The following is a 13,325-nucleotide window of genomic DNA, read 5'->3' as shown; positions in this document are numbered from 1 at the left end:
CTCTGGAATACCACCATCCAAAGGGGTTGAAGGTCCTCTATTTATCAAATAGACAGCAGTATGCACAACATCTGCCCAAAAATGTAATGGCAATCCAGCATGCAATCTCATGCTCCTCGCACGTTCTATGATGGTCCTATTCATTCTCTCTGACACACCATTTTCCTGTGGAGTTCTTGGAACTGTCTTCTGCTTTCGAATCCCATTTAAGGAACAGTAATCTTCAAATGCTTTGCTACAATACTCACCTCCATTATCCGATCTGAGACACTTCAACTTTTTTCCTGTCTCATTCTCAACCAAAGCTTTCCATTTCTTAAAAGTTTCAAAAACATCTGATTTTTGTTTTAGGAAATATACCCATGTTTTTTTGGTTGAGTCATCAATAAAAATAACATAATAACAAGAGCCACCAAGAGATGATACCTGAGCCGGTCCCCATACATCTGAATGTACAAGCTCTAACTTCTCACTCTTTTTCTCTTTCCCAACCTTGAGAAATCTGACTCTTTTCTGTTTACCATAAACACAGTTTTCATAGAACTCTAAATCAATCTTCTTTATTCCTAGCAATAGATTTTTGGAGTGAAGGATTTTCATCCCTTTCTCACTCATGTGCCCAAGCCTATGGTGCCACATTATCGAATCTGTTCTTGCAACATTTATTGTTGTTGTCCCTGTAGTAACTTTATCTGTAGCAACTAAGGTAGAGTAAGTGTTACCAGTACACAGATATAATGTGCCTACCTTCACACCTTTAGCTACTACTAATGATCCTTTAGTGACCTTCCACATACTGTCTGAGAAGGTAACTATGCAACCTTCACTACCTAGTTGCCCTGCAGAAATTAAATTTCTTCTTAAATTAGGAACATGTCTTACCTCCTGCAGAAACCAATCATTACCATTCTGCAACTTGATCTTTATCTTTCCTTTTCCAACAATTTGACAAGGCTCATCATCACCCAAATATACCTGTCCAAAATCACCTTGAACATAATCTAGAAAATATTTTCTATGGGGTGTAGCATGAAATGAAACCCCAAAATCTATTACCCAGGAATCATTAACATTATCCAAACATAAGATTAAAGCATCTTGTAAAGTATTACTTGCAATATTAGCTTCCTTACTGTCATTTTCATTTTTGTCTCCTTCTTTGTTTTTCTGAGACCAACAGTCTTTCTTTAGATGACCAGGCTTTCCGCAGTACCAGCAATCTTTCTTTCCTCTAGATTGAGAGCATCCTTTCTTTGACTTCCCTCGTGACTTCTCATTCCCAGGGCCTTTTCCTCTTTCCTTTGACCTTCCTCTGTTCTCCACATTCAAAACACTACCCGATGATGTTGGAGTCTCACCTGTGCTTTTCCTTCGCATTTCCTCGCTTAGGATAACACCAACAATATCATCAAATACGAAAGTATTTTTACCAGAGACAGAGTTACTTACAGCCATAACCAAGCTATTCCAGCTTTCTGGCAAAGAACATAAAATCAAGAGAGCCCTAACCTCTTCTGCAAAGGTAATTTTTACCGAAGATAATTGACTGGTAATTGTATTAAATTCATTTAAGTGCTCCGCTATAGATCCTCCCTCACTCATTTTCAAATTAAACAAACGCTTCATAAGAAATACCTTATTCGAAGCCGAGGGTTTCTCATACAGCTTAACCAATGTTGCCATCAAATCTACAGTTGTTTTTACTTCTGTTATATTGAATGCTACAGACGCCGCAAGGCACAATCGAATGGATCCCAATGCCTTTCTATCTAAAATGTCCCACTCTTCATCTGATATTGTGGTCGGTTTCTTTGCCTTTCCTTCCAATGGCCGCCACAAATCCTTTTGATACAGGTAATCCTCCATCTGCATTTTCCATAACTGATAATTCTGGCCGTTAAACTTTTCGACCTTGAATTTGGAATCCTCCATTGCTCCCACTCAAATCTGAAAGTCCTGCCAATTTACAGAAAACCTCGCTCTGATACCAATTGTTAGGGTTTCAAGCAGATCCGAAGCAAATATGAACTAACAATTATATGTAGATTTAAATACAAAAGATAAAGAAATAAAATAGGACACAGATAACACAGAGATTTAACGTGGTTCACCCAGAATGGGTTACGTCCACCATACACAGTCGTCCAATCTTTCTTATTATCCAGCAAAAATAGTACATCAACCTTGCAATGCCTTAAGCATCCCAGTCGCTTATAACATGCGTTTTTAGGGCAACAAACAAAGTCGGCCTTTTTAGGGTTTTATTGCAATGTCGGTTTTCATCAACAAAAACGGCAAATTTTTTTTTTCTCGGGGGCTGCCACCCCCGAACCCCCGCTTTCTCGGGGGCTACCGCCCCCGAACCCCTGCCCGGGGCCCGGCCTGGCCCTGGACCCCGGCGAGGATACGTGCTGAGTGTATAGTACTTTGCTGATCAGTCGCCACATTTCAACAATCTCCCACTTGGAGACTGATCAGGCTCCACACCGAACAACTTTCTATCTTTTGGGGAATGCAACGATTCTAGAATTTTGTTTTCTACTACAACTTACAAGGACTCTTAAGATATGCCTAAATTGTGAAATTTAAAAAATTTATCATTATTTTCTCTAAAATTCTAATAGCTAAATTTTTCACTGACAATTTACACTACTTAAATATTAACTACAATACAAGCCATAAAAAATGTTAAAATCCTTTAAAAATAAAGGAAAAAAATGGTCATTAGACAAAATTTTTTCCAATATAAAAGTGGGTGAAACACACTAGGAAATGGATGCTTTGAACTATTAATTTGACACATTTAAACATAGAAGATGCAATGAACTAAGAACCTACAACATTAAAATCATAAAAATACACAAAAAATGATTAGATTTGGGATGTAGGGTTCTTAAAAGAATGCAAAAATGTGAACAAGAAGGAAACAAGATATACAATAAAGACGCAAACACAATGGGAATAATTGTACACCTCTACATGAGCTTGAATAGGTTGAGCGCCTAAACTTGAGAAATCTTCCACAAAACATCTCAAGAACCTCTTTTTGTACATGTGTATGTAGTTGTGCTCAAGATGTTTGATTAAGCATGGGAAAATATGTGGTTTATCTCAAGACCAACATCATAAAATTAGAATTCAATATATTTTTAACAAAGTGACCTCCAAAATGGTTCAATTATAAATTTTAAAAAATTTAGTAATCAAGAATTGAGACTTGATCTTAAAATCAATTGTTGGGGTTGCATGAGAAATTTGAAGAAAAAGAGAAGCCTTTGGAAGTGACACCTTATTATTAGTGCACTTGGAGAGGGAAAGTGTCAAGAGGACTTGGAGTGCTAAAATTACCTTATTTTGATCAAATGGTGGAGATAGAAGGTCTTCACACATTAATGAGAAGGATTGTGGGAAAAAGTGATATGACATGTGATTATTCTCATACATGTGTGAATCACATGGGGATGTAAGATTTGATAAGTGGGAGTTCTCTCACATGTGTAAGTCACATATGTAAAATAGAGGGTGGTAAAAGGATTGTGGGAAAAAGTGCTATGACATGTGATTATTCTCATGCATGTGTGAGTCACATGGGGATGTAGGATTTGATAAGTGGGAGTTATCTCATATGTGTAAGTCACATATGTAAAATAGAGGGTGGTAATTTCCTAAGATGAATGGATAGCTATGATTTTATAGGGGTATGTCAAGTGGTCAATTAAATTAACCACATTTTGATTTGTGCAATTGGACTAACTAGATTGATTAATTAATTTTAGTCAACTAATTAATTAAAAAATGATTCTAAGAGAATTAAATAAATAGTTGTATTCATTTATTCTTTGAAGAATAAATATGTGAAGGGTGAATTTAATTATATAAAAAATGAATTAATTTAATTGAGGTGTTAGCATACTATCTTTAGAGGATTATAGGTAAAGTACAACAAAGATATCATATATTCATTATTCCACTTAAAATATGATATAATTCTTATATTATAATTAATATTAAATTATTAATAAGATATGATTATATTGAACTATGTTTTAATATATTCTTGTTAATATATTTCTATTAAACTCACAAAAACTAAAAATCTATTAAGACTACATTATTGTTATTATATTATCATATCATTATATTTTTATTTTATTTTTAAATAAATAGTTTTATTCATTTATTTTTTGAAGGATAAATATGTGAAGGGTGAATTTAATTATATAAAAATGAATTAATTTAATAAATGTGTTAGAATACTATTTTTAGAGGATTATAGGTAAAGTACAACAAAGATATCATATTTATTCATTATTCCATTTAAAAAATAATATAATTCTTATATTATAATTAATATTAAATTATTATTAAGATATGATTATATTGAACTTTGTTTTAATATATTCTTGTTAATATATTTCTATTAAACTCACAAAAAATAAAAATCTATTAAGACTACATTATTGTTATTATATTATCATATCATATCACTATATTTTTATTTCATTTTCTCATTCTTATCCTTATTTTTGTGAAAGAAGTGGATTTTTTATGGAAGTGGTATTTCTAGCTTTTTCGTAGAGCTAAGAACCAGTTGAGTAGACTCAAACCCAAGATCTCTCATGTAGGAGGCTCACAACTAACCACTACATTGTGGGGTCAATCCCCCTAAAAAGTGGATTTTATGTAGTTTTCAATCCACGTCCATCTTAATAGCATTATTTCTATTCTATTATTATACTAATATTTTTTTATATTATATATTTAAAATAATGTAGAAATATATTTTAATTTTTTAATATATTCATTAAGAATATTAACGTACTCATCTTATAATCAAAATAATATAGAATTATGCACTATTTCCTAGCCAATAAGATTCATCCAAAGTGGGTTATGGCTCGCATGTATTTAGAAAGAATGAGAAAACTCAGATCTTTCACATCATTAACCTATTCGGCTATTAACCAAGCTTCAGGTTAAATTTAAGACACTTTGTAATCCAACAAATAGCTAGAATTGAGGAAAATTGGTGATGGATACCCCAATCAAACTATGCAGTACGAAGAGGCAAATGGCTTTTGAAGGGGCTATTACCAGAGATCGCCTAAAGCGTATCATGCGACTTCCCCATACCTTAGTGATTGATGTGGTTGAGAAAATCCTAGGCCCGGACTTTCTCACAAATTCAGATAGAACCAAGGCCAACATGGATGTGGCCACCATGTTTCTTGTTGCGACGGTTACATCGTCCAAAAATCGCGAGGATACAAGTGCTCTATGTAAAGAGGTCTTCATTGCCTCTATATTGGGTGATTTGGAGCGGGTTTTAGTCAACATTGACAATGAATGGACTATCCCTCGGCCGCGAAACTATGATATTCTCATTCAAAACAACAGGCCGGTTCCTAGATTCCCTATCATCTCCATGGATGGTGAGTCCTTCACCAGGGAGAGGATTGAGGCAATCAATATAAATGTCAACTTTTTGCTCTACTTGTTTCATGTGTGACACCCTCCAAAATCCACTTGGTTCGAGGACTTCCTCAAGGCTGAGGGCTTGGTTCTGGACAATGAGAGTGCTTCTACCTTGCCTTCGGGGTCAGAGTGAGTAGGATCGGCCCTCGGTGTGTGCATGGGCCCTTTTTTGATAGTAAAACAGAGTTATTTATGCAGGGGATATTCTTGTCACTAAATGTTTGGATTATATTGGTGACCCAAGTAGATTACCATTTCTAGTAAAACAGGGCTAAATCTTTAGTTAACAAAGATTGGAGAAAAGATAGTAACTAGTATCGAATCTTAAAGACAAACTTAAACGACCTACAGGACTTTAAATTAGTTTGATTTAACTGTTAATCCTAAAAGTTACTAAGACTAAATAGGCATGATGGAATATCTATTCATATAGACATATATTAGTAGTCTGTTTTGGATACCTAGCAATTTGAATATATACTCTAGTTATTTACAAGCATATGGATGCATGCATTTACTAGTATTTATTCACATTGGTGGAAATCATATCAGGGTGGGTAATAATGGCTTATTTTAGAATACTAATCACTGGCTGTAGTAATCAAGTGCCATTTGCTGAAGATTTCTATATTTTGATATCCGTCTGTCATATCTCATGACTATGGATTAAATGTGGCTAACATGCAAAATTCGGGGCCTGGATAAAGATTATATCCAGCCTTGAATAATCATATCCTCCGTCATCCTCTCTGCTATAAATTTATAGGGAAGGGGAGGTTGGAATGATCGAATCTCACATACCTACTCTTGTTATTGTAGCCTGGATCTCATCCTTCACTAGGGATTGCATCCAAGAGCATAAACACGAGTTGGTCTACTAGAGATTCTTTGTTTGGATGGGTCATTGGTCGATCATGATTGAGCCTAAGATAAATGAAATTGGAAACCCAATTTAGTTTAAAGTTTTATACCTCTTTATTTATGATCTGTGAGGATAGGTTTCATAGGATATTTTATTATGGTAACTTTCTAGCTTTACAGATAAAATTTCATTTCAGATAATGGACTGACCGGTACTAACAAATCTACCAAGTGTTTGAGAAACTAACCATGCAGGCCAAACAGGTATATCTCAGACAATTAAGGGATACTATATACAACCAAAGAACAACTTCAGAGCCAAGTCGCTGGAAGTTGAGGGACAAATGATTATTGAAACTTGTAAATTAGGGCTTTTAAGGGAGGGGAAAAATAGAAACACCCTCCCTCCTAATCACCCTGGCCCGGGGTGATGATGTATTAAAATCTAAAATTATTGTATGTTAAGATAAGACTAGCTGGACTATGGTCCTGGGCAAGGCCAGAGGTTTTCTCGCCTCCACTCTTTCCTACTGGAGCCTGCATGAGTGGAGTAATGTAAAACTTCAAAATGATTAATAAAATTCTTGGCCTCGGCCTCTTACCGATCAAAAAAATAAAAAAAATAATAATATAGAATTTAAAAAATAAAATGATTTTTATTTTTTACCAAGATTTTTGCGTCCATATGTGAGTGCAATACATCTTTGACATAATTATAGAGAAAATGAGATATACAATAGATTAATTAAATAAATGATTCGAGAAGTTAATTAAATAATTGATCTTATTTAATTAATGCTTAAAAAAAGATAAAATCAAATATGAACAATTTTAACTCTCTAAGATTACAATATAACAATTTCAAAGGAATATAAAAGTTCTAAATCTATCACATAAATATCATATGAAAGCTTTTGAAACTTATTGAAAAACAAAAGAACTATCAAGCATTAGATTATAAAGCCTTAAATCACTCAATGCCATTAAAAATAGAAAACAATCCCTAGAATAAACGTTGCATACCACAAGTTTACCTAATGTCACATGATTTCCAAGTGTATAACAATACAAATTTTGTGAAGAGAATTTTAAAAATTCAATCAACATAGATACGAACCAAAGATAAAATCAAATAATTGAATTTTTTTAATTAATGCTCAAGAAATATAAAATAAAAAATGAATACAACAATATAACAATTATAAATGAATATAAAGAACTTAAATCTCTCACATAACTATCATATTCAAGACTTTTGAAACTTGTTATGTCAATAGACATTCTGCAAGAGGTGAACACAAAAATAAAAAATAGACCCACTACATAAAGTAGAATTTAGATTTGATTTGTTTTTAAAGAGCAAAAATTGAATTTGATTTGATATTAAAAAGAAAAAATTGTATGTAATTTTTTTCCACTATATAAAACAAAAATTGAACTTGATTTATTTTTAAAAAACAAGAATTGAATTTAATTTAACTTAAAAAAAAATTTAATTTAATTTTGTTTTAAAAACTAAAAAATTAAATTTGATTTATTTTTTATTAATATCTATCAATATTTTTCTAAATATAATTATACTAATATTATGAACTAATAGTTATTTGAAAAAAAAAAAAAAAAGCCGCTAAAAATAAAAATTTAAAAAAAACCTTGAATAAATGTCGCAGACCCACAAGTTCAATGGTACATGAACTCCAATCTCCAAGCATACAATACATATTTTGTGAAGAGAATTTTGGGAATTCAACCAGCAAAGTTATAGACCAGAATTTATTTTTCTTATTGCCCATCTTCGATATAAATACTGGCACAAAAAGCATGGACGTCGGTATGCCGGCTGCATAAAATATGAGCCCCTCACAGATAAGCCCTAAAGCATTATTCATAGATTTCTTATGTTGAAATGTTTTATATGTTCAAATGCTCAAAAGAAAATTGGTAATAATTATGTAGATGTATTTCTTTTATAAAATAAATTATTTATATTTTGAAATCAATAGTTCACAATTGAAGAAAAAAGATGCAAGGTTATACTTAGATTTATTATTAAAATAGCATCTAAAAACAACATTTTTAAGGATTTTTTTTTTTTTTTTTCATAAGAATAAGGATAAGAAAGCCATAGATAAAGATAAGATACTATATATCATATAATTAATATTAGGGCTTATGAATTTTTTGTGAAACAAAATTTGTTTGGAGAAAGTTGTGTTTTATTAAGGTTTTATGAATGACCTCTCATTTAAATCTCTTATGTTGAAATGTTTTAGATATTCAAATGTTCAAAACAAAAATTGGTGATAATTATGTGGATAGTATTTCTTATATGAAAAAAATCACTTCCATTTTGAAATCAATGATCACAATTGAAAAAAAGTATTCTGAAGATAGGTTTTATACCTAATCATGGTTACATTTTTTGGCTCATTTTCTAAGTTGTCTTTTTCGAGCCTTTTTAATTTCATGTAAAAATGTTTCATTCTTTCTTATTAGTTATTTTTTATTGTAGCCCTTGGTCACATGGTTTTTCTCATAACTTCTGCTAGGCAACTCAAAATTGAGTGTCAATTTTGTAAAAGTGCATGTTTTTTTCGCCATGAATGCAACAAGAACACTCACACACTCATTATAAAGTGCCAATTTATGTGTTCTTTTGGGGTTTGGTTACAAAGTACTCCTATGAAGTGCCAAAAATAAGGGTAGAACAAAAAGATAACCAAGGGGGGTGTTGTGTGTGGCCTATTTTTCTCACTTCCTCAAGAAGTGCCTTCTTCATTTCTGCAATCTATAAAAGAAGCAATCTAAGTCTAGGAGCATGGATTCTAATGTGCTTATACAACCTCTAACACCTTTCCATTATCATGATTGGAAGTTGAAAGTAATTCTTGTACTTAAGAATAAAAGCTTATTTAGGGTAACAATGGGAACATAAAAAGAACCTAATACAGCTAAGGACACATAAAAGTATTTCAATAAGTGTGACCAAGAATTTGGTTTCTTGTGTTTAAATCTATCTCCTGAATTAGTATTTCATGTTGACAACTTCAAAACACCCAACGAAGTTTGGGAAGCTCTAAAAAAACTATTTGGGACAATTGATGAACTTAGAAGTCATGAATTGGAAAATCAACTCCCAGGTCTACGTCGTAGAGATTTTACTACTTTAGAGGATTTTTTCACTAAATTCTAGTCTTTAAAGTTGTAATTAAAATATCATGGAATTGACAAGGAGGATCAATTAATCCTTTTTGTACTTTCCAAACTAGGTCTTGAATTTTTTGTGTTTGTCTCTACTTTTTATTCTACTAAAAGAGCTCTTTGTAACTCATGGACAAGGGAGCAATAAAAGTTAATTCAAATGGGTTCTTTGAAATATACTAAGTCTCAAGCTCTAATTGCAAGAATTGAAAAGAAACAAAATGCTAAAGGAAAGAAGAAAATCACTAAAAAGGACAATGAAGGTAAGGAAGAAGATAAAATTGACAACTTCAAAAAGGATAACTCTTCTTAACAAAGTAAATCAACTATTGAGAAAGTTAAAAGTTCCTTTTGTAATAAAATTGGTCATGAAGAACATGAGTGCATGAAAAAGAAAATTGAGCACCTCATTTTTCTACTCAAAAAGAATAATATTGGGGTAACTGATTCTGTTAAAGGATCTTCTTCAAATTAGGAAAATACTAAGGACAAAGAGAAATTAAAAGGCAAGGCCTTAGTTTGTACATAATCTTTATCTCCATATATTATATATTCTTATGCTACACACCATATGAGTTCACAAAAGGTTGAGTATTCATCCTTAGAAGAAATCAATATGCCTTCAATCACCCTAGGGGATGATACTTCAACTTTTGTCAAAGTGAGAGGGTTTGTTGAAGTTGAAGGAGGAACATTTTCAAATGTTCTAAGTGTTCCTTCACTTAGTCACTATCAACTAATCTCCTTTCATGGGTAAATCATTGAAACATCATGATCCTTGGGGGGTCCTTCTAGGCTTCTTCTCAAGTCTCATATGTTTTTTAGTTAATATTACAAAAATATAATTAAAGTAATATAATTTAATAATAACAATAATTCAAAATTCAAATAATTAAGAATTCAAATAAAATATTTTTTTTACAATAATATAAAGACAAGTACTCCCCACTATGTAGCACTTGTTATTTTTGTTTTCAAAATAAACTTATTTTTTATAAAGTTGAGATTTAGATTTTTAAACTTGTGATTATTTATTTACAATAAGATTAGATTTAAAAAAATGGGGAAAATTTATAGGAATAATAGATTTTATAGGTTTTTTTATTTAGAAAATAAACATCTATTTAAATTTTTTTTTTTTTTCATTTTTTATTGATAATCTTGAAAAATAAAGTGATTTTTTTTGGTAGAAATATATAAATTTTAATCTTTTTTATTTTTGTAAACATGGGTAATAAAATTGTTTAACTATTGTATAGGGATTTGATTCTCATGATTTAAATTAAATAAATTAAAAAATTTAAATAAATAATTAAATCATTTCATTTCAAGCATTATACAATAAATATTTCTATAAAAAAAGATAATTATAATCATTCTATTTTTTATTATTATTTTTTGAAAATCATAACTTTTTAAATAATTTTATAACATTTAATCATAAATTTTAATGTTTCTCATTTAGTCATTAAGAAATACCTATTTTTTCACTTTATTGTTTATAATATATAATTTTATAATTATTAATATTATTTTATCAAAATAAAATTTATATTTATATTAAAAAATATAATTAAAATAATATAATTTTAAAATAACATTAATTTAAAATTATAATAATATATAAAACCTAAATCTCTCACATAACTATCATTATTCAAGCTTTTGAAACTTGTTATGTCCATATGCATTCTATAAAAGTGAATACAAAAACAATATATAGACCCACTAAAGAAGAAACTGAACTTGATTTATTTTTAGAAAGCAAAAAAATAATTTAACTTGACTTGATTTTTAAAAGCAAAAATTGTATTTAATTTAATTTTAAAAGTAAAATTTGAATTTGATTTGATTTTAAAAAGCAAATATTAGATTTGATTTGATTTTAAAAGTAAATTTTGAATTTGATTTGATTTAAAAAAAAATATTAGATTTGATTTGATTTTAAAAAGAAAAATTTAATCTATTTTGTTTTTAATTAATATCTATCAATATTTTTTATATAAAATTTTCTAAATATAAGTATCCTAATATTATAAACTAGTAGGTAATTCTAAAATAATCAATGATAAAGAAAAAAAAAACAACCAACCAACCTTGAATAAATGTTGCACATCCGCAAGTTCAATGGCACATGAACTCCAATCTCCAAGCATACAATACAGATTTTGTGAAGAGAATTTAGGGAATTCAACCAACAAAGTTACAGATCGGAGTTTATTTTTCTTACTACAACCAAACGTCACATCTTGATAGAAATTACAGGTTCGTATATTCGATAAAGATTGGCGCAAAAAGCCCGGCTGGATAAAATATGAGCCCCTGACAGATAAGCCCTAAAAACTTCTTCTTCTTCTTCTTCCACCATACCAGTTGTTCAAACCTTCTTTGAATATGGCCGGGACAAGTATTTTTAACGAGATTATGGACTGGTGGCTAATGTTGTGTCTAATATATGTCCTATATGCACTATTACTCTTCATCTATAGAGCTCTAACTGGGTGGCTAAGTTTTTTGTGGTTACTCCTGGGATTAGGGTTATATCCCCTACTCCTCGCATACGTGAAAATTTTCCAGTCACCACATGTGCAATTAGCTTATCTGGTTGTGGTGGCGGTGGTGCTGTATTTAATGTATGAAGAACCATATCCCGCTTTACTATTTCTGATGCATTTTGTCATACATTCGGTGCTCTTCATATACGTGAGATTTTACAGAGGATTAGGCTTTTTCGAACTCGCTATTCTAGTTGTGACTATCATTGAACAACTAAAGGAAATCGTTGTCAAAATGGTGAGATCACGATCTGGATCTTCCTTGGTTGAAGGTGCATCGGCATCGAGCGTCACAGTAGAGCCAGAGCCAGCCCTTGAAATGGGTGTTTTCAGTTACAGATGTCACGGAGAAGAGCAGCAGGAGGAGGAATGCGTTATCTGCCTCAGTGAATACCAGGAGGGGGTCTCCTTGGTGGCGCTGCAACGTTGTCAGCACAATTTCCACGTGGAGTGCATTCGGAGGTGGTTGAACTGCATGCCTAGATGCCCCATCTGCAATGCATCTACGATTCAGGGATTGGGATCCCATGTTGTGCTTGCAGGAAGTATGAGGGAGGGAACCATAGGGAGAGAAGACAACGTGTAAGAAATAAGGTCAAATTGAAATTACAGCAAATAGAATGTACAATAGATAAAGTACAGAGCAATAGAACATGTTCTCATAGCCGTTTAGTGCTAAACTCCACAATGGTGGAGTGGATGTTGTGTTCATAGATCTCTTATGTTGCAATGTTTTAAATTTTCAAAAGAAAAATTGATGATAATTATGTGGATATATTTTTTATATAAAACAAGGGACGCAAGGTCATGTTCCTGTGGATGGTGTGTTCTGGATGAAAGGGTGAAAGTATTGAGGAAAGTTCTATATAAGCTTTAAGATAGACAAAATCTATGATGAACATTTGCAAAATAATGTTGCATCAGTATTGAGTGATTTGAATGTTTGCAAAATAGTGTTGCATCACTATGAGTGATTTCATTTTTAGAATATAATTGCTAAGTGCAGATTGTTTGGCCCTTGTGCATACAAAATCATTTAAGTTTGTCATGAATAGTTGACGAGAACATTAATTTCTAATTAGTGTAAAGAATGAAACATATTTAAGTTAAATCATGGCATCAATGGAATTGATTATCATTGAATCCAAAAGTATAAAAAATGTTCAAGTGTAGTTAATGTGGAATCGAATGTTTTGTTTAAACTTCAATGCATCATACAAAATATTCTCAAAC

The 13,325-nt window shown here is 31.3% G+C and overlaps 1 protein-coding gene across 1 annotated transcript; it reads left to right on the top strand.

The window, feature by feature from the left end:
- The first annotated feature begins 12,327 nt into the window (after window positions 1-12,327).
- Window positions 12,328-12,678, top strand: LOC131860307 (RING-H2 finger protein ATL66-like). Its single transcript, XM_059214704.1, has one exon. It carries the CDS (start codon window positions 12,328-12,330, stop codon window positions 12,676-12,678), a length of 351 nt encoding a protein of 116 aa, XP_059070687.1.
- The last annotated feature ends 647 nt before the right edge of the window (window positions 12,679-13,325 follow it).

The sequence above is a fragment of the Cryptomeria japonica genome, chromosome 11 (genome assembly GCF_030272615.1).
Source record: "Cryptomeria japonica chromosome 11, Sugi_1.0, whole genome shotgun sequence".
In the NCBI taxonomy this organism is placed as follows: domain Eukaryota; kingdom Viridiplantae; phylum Streptophyta; class Pinopsida; order Cupressales; family Cupressaceae; genus Cryptomeria; species Cryptomeria japonica.
The sequence above is the reverse complement of the archived record's forward strand: the minus strand, read 5'-3'. Positions and strand labels throughout refer to the sequence as shown.